The sequence below is a fragment of the Myotis nattereri genome (genome assembly GCF_964212035.1).
Source record: "Myotis nattereri genome assembly, chromosome: 5".
In the NCBI taxonomy this organism is placed as follows: Eukaryota; Metazoa; Chordata; class Mammalia; order Chiroptera; family Vespertilionidae; genus Myotis; species Myotis nattereri.
This window is the reverse complement of record NC_138080.1, coordinates 6,791,506-6,809,955: the sequence shown is the minus strand read 5'-3', so window position 1 is coordinate 6,809,955 and position 18,450 is coordinate 6,791,506. Positions and strand designations below refer to the sequence as shown.

The window sequence follows — 18,450 nt, the reverse complement described above, 5'->3', positions numbered from 1 at the left end:
ATGTTGCTGGTTTGGAGAACCCACTTTAGAAACCAGAGTTCTAGAAGAATCCTCTGGGCCAGGATCTCAGAGTGAAGAAAGGTGGGTGAGAGACATTTCTACCGTTCTCACTTCACTGTGAGATTTTCATGCCCATAACTGATCATACCTCACAAAAAAAAAACAAAATTCTCAGAACCCACAGTCCTCAAGAAAACATCACTGTTTTGATTAGACTGCCCCATCAGTGTCAGCTGGGTTCCAGGCACACAAATCCTCATAGAATTAATGGTGCAGAGCTGCCCAGAGGGCCTGGGGCACATCCTGAGCACAATCCTCTGGGTCTTCCTACCTGGTTATAGGATGGCTACTTCCAGGAGGAAGTTCTACCCTCCTCGTGTCTCCAATGGGTCCTGCCTACATATTGCATTCACTCGTATCTGGCTTCCAATTATGAGATATCAAACCCTGTTAGAGCCAGTTGGGGTTGGAGCATGTTTGAAACAAGGTTTATCAGTGATTTTCCTGACATCAGAGCCATAAACTTCTAGCTGGCAGAGGGTCACAAAATGCAGACAGCTCCAGGAAGGGCCCACACCCTAGGACCTTGAGCTAGGTCAAGGTAAGGGTTATAAATCTGACCTGCGCTCAGTGAGTGTCCAAGCACCTCAGAGCATCATCCTGCTACTGGCTGAATCACCTGGGCATGCTCCTGCTTCATCTCTGAGGTCCCTCACTGCCGCTGAGTGCACCTATCTTCACCTCTCTTCTCCACTTTTGTACCAATTCTTCTAGTTGCACAGTATTTCCTCTCATCCCCTCCATTTACGCTTCCATACCAATTTACTTGCCTTTCACATTTTCTCTGGATGTGCCTTTAATATATTCAATTTAATTCAGAAAAAAAAAAGATAAACAAACAGCATATCCAAGGTGGCAAGTAAGCTAAATAGCTGGCTGCATTTAAAAAAAAAACACAACAAAATCTTGAGTTTGTTTTTGTTGGTGCCATGAAGACATAGCTTCCCTCCAAGAGAGACCATTCTAAGGCCTTGTGACCTTTCTTGTTGGACGGGTTCCTTCCAACTGAGTCACCACAGTCCCTTCTGCTAAATACAACTGTTTGAGGGAGAAGGAAAGTTTTGTGATCAGAGGCTTCAGAAATCCTGTCCAAAGTGGAAGCAGAGTTGAGTAGAGGTCAGCTGGAAGCCAAATAGGAGAGCAGGGTGCACACTCTTGCCCAGCACAGGGGCAGCGGGGCTCCTGGCCTCTCCACAGCAGCAACACTGAAGTTAGAAAAGGGGAGGGGATGTAAAGCGAGGGACTCATCCTCCCCTGAACAGTGGCAGCTTCTGAGAGCCCACCCAGTTCCAGGAGCCCCGCCAGGAAGCCCTCCATGCCAGCAGCTTCCTCTATCCCTCCACTCTTCCCCCATCCCCACAGCGCTGTAAGTTCCTGCCTCACCTCTGGAGAAGGGTAGGCCCCAACATGGCTGACATGCCCTTCTGCTGCGTGTGGAGTGGAGAGGACCCCCTAAGGAGAGAGGAATGGGGACAGGGTGGCTGAAGGCATGTGTGATGAAGCAGCTGAGGAAAAAGGAGTTTGTCTTCTTTTGCCAAACTGCCACTCTGGCCTCCATTCCATCCTAGATACAAATGTTCCTCTGTCCTAAATGGGGAAAAAACTCATTTTGACTCCCCTTCTCCAACTGTGTTGAACAAGTCAGCTGGTTTATCCCAGGTGTGGTAAACGCCTGCCAGCCACCAGGAAGGAGAGGCCACCCAAGCACTCCGCCCTCCCCGGAAATGCAGGGTCCTGATGCAGTGGACAGTCATCAGCTCACACCCAAGGAGCTGTCCACTGCCTCTGGCTGGGTCCCAATCAACCCTGGACTTGGGAGTTCTCATGCTCTGTTCCCAAGACCTCTCTGCAAACCATCCACCTGCCCACATCGCCCACTAAATGCCTCACAGGCCCAAACTCTCCACCGGCTATGTCATTTTAGTTCTTTAAAGAACCTGAGAGGTCATCTGCCCGGTGCGGAGCTAGCGGGTCATGCATGTGCACACAGCTCCTCATGGCATGGGCAGGCCAATGACAGCCCTCTGGACAGTGTGGTCAGTGCTGTTCACTCCTGGGTTACATCTGCCCCCTTTCACCTCACGTGCACCAGTTTAGACCATACATGGCGTATGGTCACTCTATCATGTCTATTGTAGCATGTTAAGTGTTGAGCAAGATAAAGTCAAATGAGCTTTGGGGAACTTGGAGAGGGTGGGGGGATTAATTCAGAGCTGGCTGGAGAGCTGGGAACCAGAAAGGCTTTTCTTTGATGACAAGAAACCTGAGCTGGGTCTCAAATCCAGGCAGAAGTCTAACAGGTTAAGCAGCGGGGAAACATGTCAAGAGTAATACAAGTATCAGCATGTTAGTGGGCAGATCTTGATGGACAGTGCCATGTGCCAGACCCTGAGAACATACGATGGGTGAGACACAGCCCTGGCTGGAGGGGCTCAGGACATGGTTCAGAAGAGTGAGGCCTAGGGTCAGGAAGACTTGGAGGTGGGGGCCCTCCTGCCAGCACCTGTCCAGCTTGCACCCAGTGGCTGGGTCAGAGCTCCAAAGTAATGAGTGCCCCACTCAAAGCGTCCCACTTTCCTCATCTCCCAGATCCCTCCTTGACTGTAGCCCTCTCTAGTCATCCATGTTTACTGCCCTGCATCACCTGCTACCAGCACCAACCTGTGTTCTTCACCTGGGCACCCCACCCACTTTATGGTGTTTCTAACAAGCCCTACCAGTGTTTGTACTTAGAAAGATCCTGGCAAATATTGCTTAATAAACTGAACACATTCAGCCCTGAGGGTGTATTCAGTGGTTAGAGCATCAGCCCCCGGAACCAAAGGGTCACAGGTTCAATTCCCGGTCAAGGGAAGGTACCTCGGTTGCAGGTTCAATCCCTAGCCCCAGTTGGGGTGCACGCGGGAGGCAACCAATAAATGTCTCACTCACATCAATGTTTCTATGCCTGTCTCTCTCCCCTGCCCCTCCCTCCCTCCCACTCTCTCTAAAAATCAATGGAAAAAATATCCTCCGGTGAGGATTAACAAAAAACAAAAAACAAAAAACAACCCGCACACATCCATTTGCCAGCCAGTGGATTGTCCCTGGTTCCATCAGTCCCAGGAGGGCCCAGTGTACAGACCTGGGGCTCAGGAATGGTGGGGTTGGGGAGGAGGGGTGGAGAGAAATGACTGCCCAGGAATGGAATGTGGAGGGAAGTTAAGAAATGAGCAGGGACAGGGCCTTAGGGAGGACAAGAAATGTGGGTGGAAAAGAGGACAGGGCACAACAGGCACAGAATATCTGGTCCCAAATGACAAGCCACCCCAAACACCTGGGCCAGCTCACTCTCACACCGCATGGAACACAAACACAGGAATGCAGGCGGCCTGAGAAGCGGGGACAGATGGCACTCAAGTGGTGTGCCCCCCACACTGGCCCAGCGCCCACCCACCAGGCGCCCAGATGCCCACCAAAATTCCCGAATGGAATCTCACAGGACAGATGTGAACATATGCTTCTGCTGTCCCCTGCTGACAGCGCAGGGTGTGACATCCTGGGAGCCCATCCCTCTCCTCACACCTTGAGGGAGACCAAGCCTTAGGTGGGGACTTTATAAGGAGTCTCCTTGTCCAGCACACGATGGGACCAGGCCCCCCTGTGCAGGTTCACTGTTGAACAGAGTGACTGGCATCCACTGATCTGCACCAGGCTAATCCACCTGGACCTTCTCCTTGTACAATTGATAACACCTAAGAACAGAGACATTGGAGAACCACCCCACCGCCCCCAATGGACGTGGATGTAGAACCCAACCCCTAACCAAGTAATCTGGTGCACATCAGACTGGGGGCGTGCGGGAAGCAAAAAAAGCACGGCCACTGAGCACCCATTAGGCACCAGGTGCGTGCTGGGCGCTGGGAGACTGAGGCCCAGCCACTCACTTGAGGACATGTTCAGCAGCACTGCTACCACTCACTGTTTCGTGTGACATGGTACAGGAATGGGAGGGACGAGGCCCCACATTCCCCACAACCTGGCCATCTCTTGCTCGCAACAAAATTTTTAACAACAAAATTCCCTCTGACCATGCTGATACTTCATACAACTTCCTAAGAGGTGACTACATCCACTGCCTCTACTGTCACTTCTGGTTCCTGTGAGTTTGGACTCAAAGAATCCAACTGCCACCCTGGACAGATGGTTCAGTTGGTTGGAGGATCGTCCCTTAAACCAAAAGGTTGCAGGTTCAACTCCTGGTCAGAGCACATACAGGAGGCAATCAATTTATGTTTCTCTCTCACTTCAAGGTTTCTCTCTCTCTCAAATCAATAAAAAAACACAGCCTTGTGTGAGGATTAAAAAAAAAAAATCCAACTTCCTCTATTTTCTTCTATGAAGCTGGAGCAGACGGGGTACTTCCACTCTACCTGTTGTCTCATCTGGAAAAAGGCAGCTGTGGTGCTACCCCCCATTGTGGGAGTAAAATTGGGTCAATGCATATGCCTGGCACAGGACATGCCCTGGGTGGTGTTGGCCATGGTTGTCGGGATCAGGCTGGGGTGCTTTCACTGTGGCCATTTTATTCCATTAGAGCAGTGGTTCTCAACCTTCCTAATGCCGCGACCCTTTAATACAGTTCCTCATGCTGTGGTACCCTCAACCATAAAATTATTTTCATTGCTGCTTCATAACTGTAATTTTGCTACTGTTATGAATTGTAATGTAAATATCTGATATGCAGGATGTATTTTCGAACGACCCCTGTGAAAGGGTCGTTCGACCCCCAAAGGGGTCGCGACCCACAGGTTGAGAACCACTGCATTAGAGGCAGCATCATCAGCTCTAACCCTCCTGGTCTCTCCTCACTCCTACCTTACGTGACAGGTGATTTTGCAAGGAACTGGGTGGGCACAGCTAGCCCTTTCCTGGGTTCCTTCACACCAGGAGACTTATAGGTCCACACTGCCAGGGCCTGGGGAGGGAAGGATGACCTGGGTGTCATCTCAGAAAGCTCACTTGCCTAAAGACATAGGCCATGCACTCAGCATCTTTCCTAGTGACAAAGGAAATAGTTTGGCACCCATCTGCCTTATCATACTTTCCTTATTTCTCAATAAAAACAAGCCAGGTCAGAAAAGGCAGTCTCACACTGGACAGTACCTGCCAAAGGACACTAGTACATTTCTGTACACAGTGGCTCCTGATGTCCCATCTGAGGTCACCAGTCACTGCTCTGCCCTCCTGTCCCTCCAACTCCTGGCCTTTGCCCGGCCTCTTGAGTTTAGACCTCATTTCTCACCAGCTTTGCAGGGTTTCCGACCCTCCCAGCAGTACCTTCTTCATCCCTTTGACTGACCCCTCTTCACCTGGATGTAAACACAGGTGCACCCCTGATTAGGCTCAGTCCAAAGCCTTCGTGTATATCATGCTCGTGAAGTTCTCAGCCCTTCTCCACCTGATGTTTCACAGGATAGGGCCGTCGTTGGCAAACTGCGGCTAGCGAGCCACATGCGGCTCTTTGGCCCCTTGAGTGTGGCTCTTCCTAAGCCTTGGGAGTACCCTCATTAAGTTAATAACAATGTACCTACCTATATAGTTTAAGTTTAAAAAAGTTGGCTCTCAAAAGAAATTTCAATCGTTGTACTGTTGATATTTGGCTCTGCTGACTAATGAGTTTGCCGACCACTGGGCTAGGGTATACAGGAGGGCCTGGCCCACAAGTCAAACCTTGATTTGGGAGTCTCCTCTGTGTTAAACTTTTAGTTTCAGGTAGACCACAAATAACTAAGTTATGACCTAAACACTGGGGCAAAAAGCACTCACTATCTGAAACCCAAGTCTAACTGGGCAGCCTGCCTATTTGCTAAATCCTGCAACCCTTCCTTCATGCTCACGCCAATCCAGGCGTGGCACTCACAGGGACCACCCCAAAGTAGCTGGCAAGTCACTCCACCCTACAAACCTGGCTCCACCAGCAGGTGGGATGGGGAACCACCCCTGTGCACTCACCCCAGCCATGTTGCTATAAGCCTTCCCTCCTCTCTTGGCCTGGTTAAATCTCAGATCCAACTCTTCTTCATCTCCCAGGGGCCTTCCCTGACCATCCCATCGAAAGAGGCCCCCATCATCCTGCTCAACACCCCCCCCTTCTCCCTTCCATACAGGGGTAGTAAACATTACTGTTACATAAACTATTTTATTTAAATAAAATCAGGGCAGATCCTTTCCCCCCATACACCAGCACATGCACACACACACATGGGCACATCTTCCCTTCCTTCCCTTCACCCACGGCCACCTCAAACCCACAGGTTCTCATTGTGACCATCCTACCTCAACCCTAAAACAGGGACACACCGTCCATGTGAAGACCCCCCTGCTCCCAGTCAATGGCAGCAGCACACAGGCCTAGGTACAGCCCTACTACCCAGTCTAGCTCTCAGCCCTCCTAGGGTGGGACAGAAGGACCAGTCCTCCCAAGGCACCCCAACCTGGTGAGACTTCCCCACCTTCCCCCCGCCAGACGCACACACAGCCTGGCAGCACCACTAAACACCTAAAGCTGCTCCCTGTGGAGGGTGAGTCCCCTCCCCACATCAAGGGCAGCCACACTTTAGCATTCCCCAAGGGACACTGGAGTAGGTATGGTATTGTTGGGGAAAGAGCACCAAATTCCCCAACTCCATCCTGTAAGAATAGGCTGAGATTCAGCTCAAAATCCTCTAAAAAGTAAACCTCACTCGGGAACAGGGATGGCAAGGGCCTCAGCATCAGGACCTCATAACATCTCTACTCCCCACATGGACCCCATTAGAGACCCACTAGCACCTTGGCAATGTTAAGGGCCCAACTCTTCTGGGGGAAACACCATGTACATGAGAGCCTGTGCGGAGTTGGTAATGTCCCCTATGCTGACAGCAGGGTCGGGTTTCACCTTGCCTGACACCAGCACCCTCAAGTCCTGCTCTGGGACACCCAGAGCAAAGTGGCTGAGGTCATGAAGAGGGAGTGCTGAAGGGACAGGGATGTGTCTTCCACAGGTACACAGCCCCACAGTGCATGTTACAGGTTATACACAGGCGGGCTGGAACAGAGCATGGGGCCAGGCTGCCAGGAGGGCTCCTACACATCCCTCTGGCCCCTCATGAGAAGGGGAGATGGGAGGAACACCTGTCCACTCACTCAGGCTTGGGGGCCCGAGATGCTAGATTCAGGTCCACATCCACCTTCTGTGATGGGCTTCCCTGTGCTTCCTAGACCAAGTTCCCTGAGGGAAAAGCCAGGCAGAAGGAAAGAAGTTAGAAAGAGACCAGCAAAGGGAATGGACAGACCGTGAGAGCCGGAGGTAAGCCTTCTGAGGGAGTAAGGCAAAGAGAGCTGTCACCTGTAACACTGGGGAGGTGGGGGGATGACAAATGACAGAATCAGACACAGCCAACCCGACCTCTCCAGGGGAAGCAAGGACCCCAGGAAGAAGCTGGGAGCCCCTGTCCTGAGTGGGCTAGCAGGGTAAGGGCCACACCAGACCCCTAAGCACAGGCTACAGACTGATGCTGCGCTGGTGGCGGCCCCCACGGCCCCAGCTCCAGGTGCCCAGCTCCTGGCCGTCTAGACTGGCATGGTCCGAGAGACCCCGCAGGTGTTCCACGGAGTCACACTTTTGCAGGTCTGAGGCCACTGTGCGCAGGCTCAGCAGGCTTACCGTGTCTGCATCAGGGGCAGGACCAAGCCCCAGGCTGCAGCCCTCTTCTGGGGCCTCACCCTCGGCCCCCTCAATGATCCCACTGTCTCCGTCCTCCTCCTCCTGGGGCCTGGCCTCAGCGCCCACAGGGGAAGAGCGCCGAGGGCCAGGCGGGCGAGGGGGCAGGCCCCGCCGGCGCGCGTGAATCTGCTCGCTGATCTGCTCCAGGTTGCGCAGGGCCACCGAGTAGCGAGTCTTGGCCTGAGCAACCTGCTGCTCCAGCTCTGTCACCTTGGCCTTGTGCTCCTGAGGGAGAGACAGATGGCATCACCCAGCTGGCAACGCTCCACACCCGGGAGCTCCCAGTCCCTTTAGGTCCCACTGGGCAGCCCCACTCTGCCCCAAACCCACCGGATCCTCCTCCTCTCCCGATTCTCATTTTTTCTTGTTTATCTCCCTACAACTCCAATCCCTGCCAGCACCAACCCCCAACTCCACCTCCCACTTCCCTGAGGTCATTCTGATCACAGGCGCCACCCCGTCCCACCTAGTTGATCACACACTGTCTCCCTGCTCTCACTTGCCATGCCCGCCCTCTCCCACCTGTCCCCCTCCCCATAGCTACCTCCAGGATCTGGCTGAACTGAGCCTTCAGCTCAAAGTAGGGGCGGCTCTTGCCAATGGCCCGCCGGAGGGTCTTCTGCAGGGCCTGCACCCGAGCTTCAGCCTGCTGGCACAGCCGCGTTACCCGTTGGTGCTCCCGCTCACCATGAAGCCGTTCCTCCTCTGCCTCGTTCACCTGGCCCACATAGCGTAGATGACAGATTTCACTAAGCTGGGGGGCATGCTCCTACCCCTGCCATTCACCCCAGGCTGCCACTCCAAATGTTACCCTGGGGGAAACCCCACTGTCTGAGGAGCCTAGAGAGAGCATGGATTTCCTGAGACACAAAGAACAGTGGATCCTTGCACCTGCCTATTGTTGCTTGCACCACCACCACTCGGGTTTGCTGCTGCTGGGAGGGTGCCAGGGCCCTATGGACAACTTGTGAGCCTGTCAGGATGTCCGTCTGGGCACATCTCCTACAGTCATCATCCTCAGGGAGCCCTCGGTGCTGGGGTGGGAGCTGGGGAGACCGGAGGAGCCCCAGTGGGGGCAGCCAAGCTCTGCACTGCGTTCTCTACATTTTCACGCCCCAACAAGGAGTAGGCAAAGTCTCCTGCCAGCTTGTGCACCAAGACCAGGGGCCAACTTTGCCACACACTGGGCAGATGCACACTGGAGCCTGTCACACCCTGCCACTCACAGCTCAACAAGCCCTCCGCAGTGCCACAGTCTCCTGTAGGAGCTCCTGCTGTGCAAGGCGGTGGCCTGGACTGAGGAGTCCTCAATGGACCTGAGGCATGCCCACCTCTCAGGAGCTCACACTGCTGCTCTAGACTACACATCTGTACCCCGCCCCGCCCCCCCAACTAGAGTCCACATGCTGAAATCCTAACCACTACAGTGAAGGTTTGGGAGGCAGCCCTCTGAGGTGAGTAGGTCATGGGTGGGATGAGTGCCCTTACAAAAGGGCTCTGGAGAGCTCCCTCACCCCTTCCGCCATGTGAGGACAGTGAAAAGGGGGCAGACTAGGAACCTGGAAGGGGGCTTTCCCCAAACACCAAATCTGCCTGTGCCTTGATGCTGGACTTCCCCAACTCCAGAGCTGGGAGAACATTTGTTGTTTAGGCCCCAGTGTATGTCTTTGTTATAGCAGCCTGAATGGACGGAGACACTGCTCTTTACACGGTGAAGGTGGCTGATGCCAGGGAGCCTCCCGCTCCTCAGTCCCCTTCAAGAAGCTTGGAAATGATACACAAATTCCACTTTAAATATCAAAGTACAGTGGCGGAGCTCAAAAGCAAGGAAGAGCGAGTATTCTGAAAGCAGAAGGGGTCACAGCTAAACATAACAAAATGTGGGTGTTAAACCGAGAGCATCCAGCAGGATGAACTGTTTGGGTTAGTGCCTAACCTGGAGGCAAAGAGCCAAACAACATGCGTCCAGAGGAGATGTACATAAGAACACTGGAGGCCAAGCAGGGCAGGGCAAGAAACAGGTTTGCCTGAAACAGTTACAACTGAGGGAAGGCTGGAGTGGAAAAAAGGAGTGAGGAGGGTGATGGGATAAAGAGACAGCAAAGAAAGCAAGGGGACCACGGGAGGGGACCTGCTGGAACCGCCTGGCTCACCTTGCAGGTGGCGTGGTTGAGCATCTCCTGCCACGTAGGGTCCAGCCGGTTCTTGTCAGCCATGACACCCTGCTCGGCCACAAACACCATCTCCCGGGCGGCGTTGTGCATGCTCACAGCCCGCTCGTATCGTAAGGCTGCCTTCTGCGTCTCCTGCTGGGCCTGGGGGGAGAAGGCCATCAGAACAGGGAGTCCTCAGGGGACTGTGGAGATATATCCTAGGTGAGGACAAGAGGAGGACAGCCCATTGCAATGCCTCACTTCTCACACTGCGCTGACCAAGAAAGCAACATTCTACAAAGGGTATTTTGTAAGGTTATGGCCTGAGAGAAGATGGGAAAGCGTGATGCTGCCAGTGGAGGGTGAGTTGAGACCGACCCAGCAGTTTCAGAGCCGGATGGCCTTCTGCCCTACAGAGAACAAAGAGAATTCCACCCCTTGGTCGTTGCAAGGGAGTTAGCGACGTGGATCAAGTCTCAAAGAAAGAAAGCACACCCAAGACCATCACATCAACTCCGGTCCAGTAGGGAAGGTGAAGGAAACAATCTGACCATTGCTCAGAGATAGTCATCACAGCCATGCTGACCAAACAAGACACTGGAAACAAACCTAAGTTTTCAGTTCCAGGAAACTGTTAAGTAAATATAGTATGTCTCATATAAGGAAATATTCGGCAGCCCTTAAAAATGATGGCATGGATGTATATTTATTGATATGGAACTATGTCATAAGTAAAATAAAGGGGTAAAAACAGCATAAACTGTATTAATATGTTTGGCACAATGTATACAAAAAATGTAATGGTTTATCTGTACTGTATTAACCACGCTTTTTATTGCCTATATTTTATGATGCTTTGACATCCCGGGATCCTTACTGGCCCTTCCAAAGCTAGTTAATTTCTGAGATAAAACTCCCTTGTGAGCACACCTTTCACATGCAAACCAGCCAATCCAACACCCACCACCTCCTGTTTTTGACTCTTCCACACCAGCCAATATTGCCTCTGCCGTTACCCAGGACCAAGTACTAACTAGGTCCCACCACAGAGCACAGAGCCCTCCCCTATTCTCAAACCATTCTACCACCCTAAGTTTAACCAGAGCTGCCTACCCTGCCTCGCCCATTCCTCACCACAAAACACAGTAGAAAGGCCGTGGGCCAAGTTTTCTTCTCCTGCCTTCAGCCTCCTGATCAACCCAGGTGCTTCTCCATGTAACCCTGCATGGCATGCCCCACTCTTGGGAACTGCCATTTTCTCTGCCACCTCACCCCATACTTGACCAATATAAATCAAGTGTGCATGGCAGGATTTAGGGCAATTTTTGTTTTATCTTTTCTTGTTTTACTGTTACAATTATAGTTTTCTAATAGTGAACCCACATTATTTGTATAAAGAAAAGGGAGGAGGAAGGGTAAAAAAGTGGAGGGTAAATAAAAAAGAGAGGCATGAACCAAAAGGAAGAGAAGAGAAAAGCAAAGAGAAAAGGTGATCTGTCTCCCCTCCATACAGAGGAAGAATCTTGGGCCAGCATCGGTGCACGGCCCTCTCAGATCGAGGGTCAGGGGGCTGTACCTCCTTAGCCAGCCGCCGAGCCTCATAGTAGGGCCGGGCCTTCTCGATGCAGCTCCCCAACTGGGAGCCCTGCGTGTTAAGCTTCCTCGCTGACTCCTGCAGGATCCTCCGATAGGTGGTTCTGGCCTCCTGGCAAAGGGACAGAGATGTGGGCAGACGAATAGCTGTGTGTGGGTACCAGTCCCTCTTGTTTCCTGTGTCGCCCCTTCCTCTGCCACTGTGCTGAATAGGGGACATATGGAGACACCAGGGCAGGACACTCACGTCCAACTGTAGCTCCACCTGGTTGATCTCCTCGCTGGCCTGGTTCAGGTGCTCCAGCTCCTCCTGCCGCAGAAAGGGGCAGAGTTAGAGCCGGGGAAAGGAGCCTCCGTGGGCTGGGTGGGCAGGGAGTGCGTGCAGAGACAAAAGCCCACCAAACCAGGGGAGGGAAGAAGTAAGGGAGGCACTGCTCCTCCCTGTCAGAGACCTAGTCCACAGTCCGTTATCTCACAACTCACCTGTGCCAGGGAGGAAAGCCCCCACGTTAAAGGTCAGGAGAGCAAGGTTTGGAGATGAACACTCATGCACACAGGGAAGTGCAGCAGCCTGGGCGCTCTCCCTCAGACCGTACCAGCTCCTCCTCAAACCCCAGCCAGGAGTTCTCCTCCTCCCTGAGCCACTCGCTCAGCACGTTTACTGCACACTTACCCCAGCTTAGCACATGAGACCCAGGAATTCAGGACTCGGAAAGGTGGCAGCTTATGGCCCAGCAAGTAAGCAACAGACCCTCATGGTGTGAGGAGTCATGGGAGCGGGGGGGGGGGGGGGGGGGGGGGGGAGCAGCATCACCTACCTGGGCAGCACAAGGCTGGGGCAGGGTGCTCTAAACACCTGCCCCAGACTGGGCCTTGATTGATGCACAGAAAGCACCAGTGACAGGCAGGTGCCCAGGAGGCAACGCTCAGATGAGAAGCCAGTGAGGTCAGGGCAGAGGGGAGGGGAGGGCACAGAGCCTGGCACTCCCTGGCTGTGGCTTGGGAAGGCCTATCTGAGCAATGTGAGAATGAGTGGGGAGCCAGGCAGACAATGGTGGAGCAGTCTGCAGTATCCGGCTGAGGAGGGAAGCACAGGTCCAGGGAAATGCCGGCTGCAGAATTATGAGGGCCTGATGGGCAATGAGGCCAGATTAGGGAGAGCACATGGTTCAAGAGGCCACGAGCCAGCTTGGGTGTAGAGCGACAGTGACCCTAAGTCCCCACACAGTAGATCCTGTGGGAGAAAGGAAGAGCCTCAGGGAGAAGTCACCAGACACACTGGCTCGAGCGCCTCAATGGACCCAGGACCACCTGGGAGAGAGAGCAGGGAGGAGTGCTGGGCTCAAGTTTCCACTCCTGCCCTTTCTGGTCAAGTTCCTGGAGCCCAACAAGTCAAGGACACTCCTGAGGAGCAGTGCCCCAGAAGACGCCTGGTGCTCAGCTAAGGGACTCCATCCAGGAGCCCCGCAGCAGCCAACTGGACTCACAGGTATGGCCCACACTTGGCCAGGAGGCACACTGCCACTGCCACCTTGCACTCGCCTCATTCAGCCCTTTCAGCAGTCCAGTGCATGATCCCCCTTGGTCCTTTTATTCCTCCAGCCCTGAGATTTGAGTTTGCAAGTAAGAATCCGGGAAACCAAGTTACATGTCCTAATTACAGTAAAGGAACACAAAGGAAGACACACAGAACCAAGAACAAAGATATGACAGCACACTTGCCCTGCCTCCGAAAGGGCCTCAAACTTGACTCTGGACTGAACAAGCTGTCCAACAGAAATACAATGTGTGTCTCACCCTTTCCAGTAGCCACATTTTTAAAAAAGCAAAACTGAACAGATGAAATTGTAACTTTTCATTTAACCCTACATGCCCGAGAAATTGTAATTTCAGTTATGTTACCAGCATAAAGTATTTACAACACTCCCATGCTTTTTTAGACGATGCCTGTGAAATATGCACGTTCACTTGATCCTCAGGGCACATCTTAGCCTGGCAAGTCGCACTTGGCTCCCATACTGGGCAGTGTGGGTCTAGAAACTGGTGCACATGGGCCACCTGGTTAGTCACACAACCCAGTGTCCATAAGACAAGACAGTCTGGAGCCATAGGCAGCCAACCCTCAGGGACCCCAGGGAGGCCGAAGGAAGTACTCCACCAGCACACAGCTCCGTTTCACTGCCTCCCCAACAAGGACTTCACCTGCATCTGACAGGAGCACCCCAACGGGCCTCAGAAGAGGTCATTCCTGCAGGATGAGAGGCCACCTCTCCCATGGGCCCAGCTCCTACGTGTGACTCAGCCCAAGATGGTTTCAGACTCTGAGACAAGAGGTGCCGGCCTTCCCAGCAGCCTTGCTGGCATCCTCCCTTTCCCAGCCCATTCTCTTGACAGAAAGAACAATGAGGTGGGGCCCTGGCCGCTGTGCTCAGTGGTTTGTGCCAAAGGGTCACAGGTTCAATTCCCGGTCAAGGGCACATAACTGGGTTACAGGTTCCATTTCCGGCCCCTGGTCAGGGCAGTCGGGGTGTGTGCAGGAGGCAACCAATCAATGTGGCTCTCTCACATCTCTGTCTGTCTCTCTCTCTCTCTCCCCCGCTTCCACTCTCTCTAAAAATCAATGGAAAAATATACTCAGGTGAGGATTAACAAAAATAAAAAAAGGAAACCATGAGGTGTGCATCTGGCCATCAGTGACAGAGTTGGGGCTGCATCCTGGACCCACCCTTTGATCTGGCTGCCCAGCCTCTGTGACCACCCTCCACACTAAGGATGTGCCTGGGTGCGAACCTCACAGAAGACAGGTACACCATCACCTTAGACAACCACGGCAAAGGCCAGGCCTCAGGAGAGCAACAAGTATTGATTTTGGGGAAGGAGAGAAAGTGGGTGCAGGCCACCCTGCATTGTTCCTGTGGGCAACCCGAGATCCAGGCTGCCTCCCACTCGGTTCCACAGCCCACACTGTTCCCAGCCAGACAAGGTCATCAGCGTGGAGGGCTCTATGGAAGTCATCCCCCACTGGAAAAAGGACGTGCAGGGTTTGGCTATTGGCGAAAGGCAGGAATCCACGTCAGCACAGCAGCTCCAGCAATTAAAAGTCTTCTGTTGAATGAGGTCTGCCCCTCAGTCACAAAGCTCTAACAGGCTGGAGGTGGGCAAGGGCGTGGGGGCAGCCAGGCTGAACGGAAGCTGAGGAACACCAAGCAGTTGGGGAGCTGGAAACACCTGCCATGTGGCCTGCCCCACTGGGGACTCCTGGTAGCTGCTGACACAGAACTCCAGGAAAATGAGGTCTGAGTCAGCAAACACTGCCCATCAGTGAGCCTGCAGCCAGCAGGGAGGGTGACCTTCCTGGACACACAGTGCATTCCCAGGATGCCAGGCCACTGTGGCAGAGGCCTAACCACTCAGGCTGCCAACATGCCTGTCTGCCTATGCCAGCTATTAAAACACTAAGCCACGATCAATGGGTGGGGCCAGGGTGATGCACGGCCCAGGTCTCAGAAATAAGGGAATTAAAGCTGTCTGCGAGCCAAACCAACATTTCAGATGAGGTGGCAGAGGCTGCAGAGTCATCCTTGAGAGTCTGAGTGAATGTATCCACTCACCCAGGAAAGATGTGCCCATCACAGAGGCTGAGAAAGTCACAAAGGAGGAGACCCAGGCCCAGAGAACCAGTTTAGAGGCCTCAGAGAACTACGCTGAGGTCAAGACATGGATATGGACAGTGGCCTTCCCAGGAGAACAGCATACTTCCTGTAGGCCTGAAGCTGGCTTCCATAAAACTTCCAGGCAATCCCACCAGACAACGGGGGCACGGGCATGCTGCCTGCCTGCCCAGAAACCCCAGTCCCTACATCACAAAGAGCCTCGCCCAAAGATCCAGAAAACACCCGAAAAGGGGCCCTATCTTCGAATATCCCTGGCCCAGTGGACACGTCAGAACCACTTCTCACCCACCCAGGCCAGAAGGATGCACTTGTCTGCGCACAGCTCCGATGGCGGCTCTTACAGCTCCCTGGTGGGTTCTGATGGATCTGTGGGTAAAGACCCGCTGAATGTACTAACAATCCACTTAAAACGCTGAAACACACAAAAAGGAGAACAGTCTGTGCACTGTCGACACTAAAGGGACGCAGAAGACACGCCCCACTCTCATCTGCACAGAAGAGCCCGAAGCCCGCAGGGCTGAACGCCAGCTGCCTGCTCCATGAAGGGAGCCCCTCACAGCAGCCTGCCTCCCACAAGACAAGAGCCGAATCCCCACTGAGGCAGGAAACTGAGGGCCACCTGTGCAAGGAGACTTTTCCTTCTGACATAACCCACAGCGCAACTCCTACTCTGGCAAGTCACGGTGGGCCCGCCGGAGGCGAGGGGATAGCACAGGTGCCCAGTGTCCTCTAAAGATCACAGAGCTCGTCCGCTGGAACTGCCCATGACAGGATGTCCTAGTTCTGCACTGCCAACAGCACCTGAGGAACTGTATCTTCAACTTTTACTTCTTTGTAACGGATTTGCTGAAGTCGGCCATGTGAATGGACAGTGAAGCATGGGAGTGACTGTGTGGGCGCTGGGCAATACAGGAGCAGGCGGGACCGCAGAGACAATGCTGGGTTCTCTCCGGTAGAAGGCCAGGAACGCTGCAGCGCGTCAGTGGCCTTCCTCCCCAGGGTGCACAGGGGTGTCTTTCCCAAAGCACTACCTGCAAACTCACCAACAGACAAACGAAAGAACGTGAAAGATTCATAGGACTCTGTCAGAGCAGTGCAGGAAGGAGTCATGCAAATCAGGGGGAACACCCCTCACTTTACAGATAGAGAAACTGAGGCTTGTGGAGGTTACACAACTTGCATGAAAATCACAAATCATCAGTCAGAAGGTTGCTTGAACCTCAGGCCGAAATGTTTTTCACTACAACTTGTTTCCTCAGTGGAGGACAAATCTAAAATCAACCAAAGAAACTGAGCTGATTTCAAGGCAATACCCGTGAAACAGCAGGAATGTCTGACACACCACGGCTTCACTGTGAGCAGGGACCCAGTTCCCACACACACCCCAGGAGCCCCGCCAAGAGGCAGGAAGGACTCTAGGACCAGCACCGACTTCTGGTGGACACACCAAAGTAATCTGCTAAAGGAGTGTTGACAGAGAAGCCCAGGAAGCAAGCCCAGGGATGTGTTGCTCACCGACACAGGTGTGAGTCACCTGCACACCAGAATCTTGAAGATGCTATGAACTGAAGGGCAGACTCAGCCTCAAACACAGAAACGTGCTGACTCTCACCGGCCCAAGCAGCTTCCCCAGCCGGTCCTTCCCAGCCACTGCCTGGAATCACTGCAGTCAGCCTCGGCGGCCAAGCACCTCCACCCGGTGCCCACCCTGCTCCGGCCTCACCCACTGCTGCAGGTCTCCTTCACAAAGAGCTGCCAGCCGACCAACCGGCCTGTAAGTGCTCCACGGCGACAAATCAGCTCCCCTACATCAGCTCCCCTACACACTCGGCAGCCACCGCATCCTTAGGGCTGGGCATCCGTGTCACCGAGGACGGGGGCCAATCCATATCAGGCTTCCTCAGGGGCCGAAACCCGATGCCACCTTTGTAACACACGACAGGTCTCGGCCTTCACGGACGTGAACATCCCTGGAGGCACTGATGAGGTGAGGCTGCCTCCCAATCTGTCCCCTCCTCTCACGTCCCAGCCCCCCAAGTCCGAGCTCACAGCCTGCTGCTTATTTGGAAAGAACAATTCCGCGCTGCCCTGACCGGAAGTGTGCCTCCTGCATGCCCCTGCCCTTCTCCTGAGGCTTCAGCAACCACCCCAGGCGTCCGGGGCCTTTCCTGGCTCTCCCCGCACTGCACTGGTGTGTGGACAAGCTCGCTTTCCGGTCCTGCCCGATGGCCTCATCCGCCCGCTGTCGGGAAGCTGGCAGCCCGGACCCTCCGCCGGTCCGCTCACCTGTATTCTAGGATCCAGCTCTTCGTCCTCCCCGGGAAACACCTTGGCCTCACTGCTACTGCCGCCGTCCGCGCGGGGCTCCTCTGCGACTGGGCTGCGGGCGCCTCCGTCCGGCCCCGCCTCCGGCCGCAGCTCCCCCTGAGGCGTCTCCCGCCCCCCCGGGACCTGCCGCAGCTCCGCCATGCTGACGGGGAGAGGGCACAGCCCTACACACAGGAGGGGGCTGACATGCTGGGCCCAGGGCCCCAGCTTGAGGCTTCCCGGGCTCTGGGCGGCGGGAAGGGCCTCTCTCCTCAAGGCCCGGCAGAGGGGACACAGGCGGGGCTCGCACTGGATTAGGGGCCGCGATCCCAGTCGTCAGGGGGTCCCTGCGGCTAGAGCCTTGGCTGCGCCCAAGTTCTTCCCCCCCAGCCTCGTGGAGCTGCTGCTCCGAGGCGGGGGGCGGAGGGCCTGGATCCGGGGCCGAGGCCTGCGGGGAAGCACACCATTCGGGAGGGCGGAGGCGGGCGCCACGGGCGGGGCGGCGGCTGGAGACGCGGCTGGGCCCGAACGAGGCTGCGGCGAGTCTCTGGGGAGCTGCAAGGGAAACAAAGGCCACGGGCGGGCTCAGCCCCAGGCCGCCGGCCCCGCTCTCGTCCCCCCGCAGCCCCGACGACGAGCGGCCGCCTCCCCGCCTCCCCGCCTCCCCGCCTCGGCCCTCGGGACCTGCGGCCCGGCCCCTCCGCGTCTCCGCCGCTCCTGCCCGCCCCCAGCGACCCCGGGCGCACCCCCGGGGTTCACCTCGCAACTCCCCGCCCCACCTGCTCGTCTTCCTCCAGCCTGCGAACACTCCGAGACCGGCCCCAGGCCGCCGGCGCAGTCGGGCGCACGGGTGCCCCACGCACAGCTCTGCCTCAGTTTACCTTACCGTGCGCGAAGGTCCATACAACCTCCCCCC

The 18,450-nt window shown here is 54.8% G+C and overlaps 1 protein-coding gene across 5 annotated transcripts; it reads right to left on the bottom strand.

Moving 5' to 3' along the window:
* Positions 1-831: 831 nt before the first annotated feature.
* Positions 832-18,450, bottom strand: SH3BP5L (SH3 binding domain protein 5 like). 5 transcript variants are annotated; one of them, XR_013996038.1, is made up of 9 exons: positions 18,314-18,450; positions 17,514-18,089; positions 11,801-11,863; positions 11,537-11,665; positions 9,961-10,122; positions 8,352-8,525; positions 7,748-8,032; positions 1,444-1,647; positions 832-1,265 (listed from the first exon to the last, which is right to left on the bottom strand). XR_013996038.1 is itself a non-coding variant. In XM_081091948.1 (9 exons), the coding sequence occupies exons 2-9, from the start codon at positions 17,694-17,696 to the stop codon at positions 1,137-1,139; spliced, it is 1,194 nt and encodes a 397-aa protein (XP_080948074.1). In that variant the 5' UTR covers positions 17,697-18,089; positions 18,314-18,450; the 3' UTR covers positions 832-1,136. The 5 variants fall into 5 exon arrangements, 4 of the variants coding, with proteins under 4 accessions (XP_080948074.1, XP_080948076.1, XP_080948077.1 ...); XM_081091948.1 differs by having other exon boundaries at positions 1,444-1,512; XM_081091950.1 differs by lacking the exon at positions 1,444-1,647.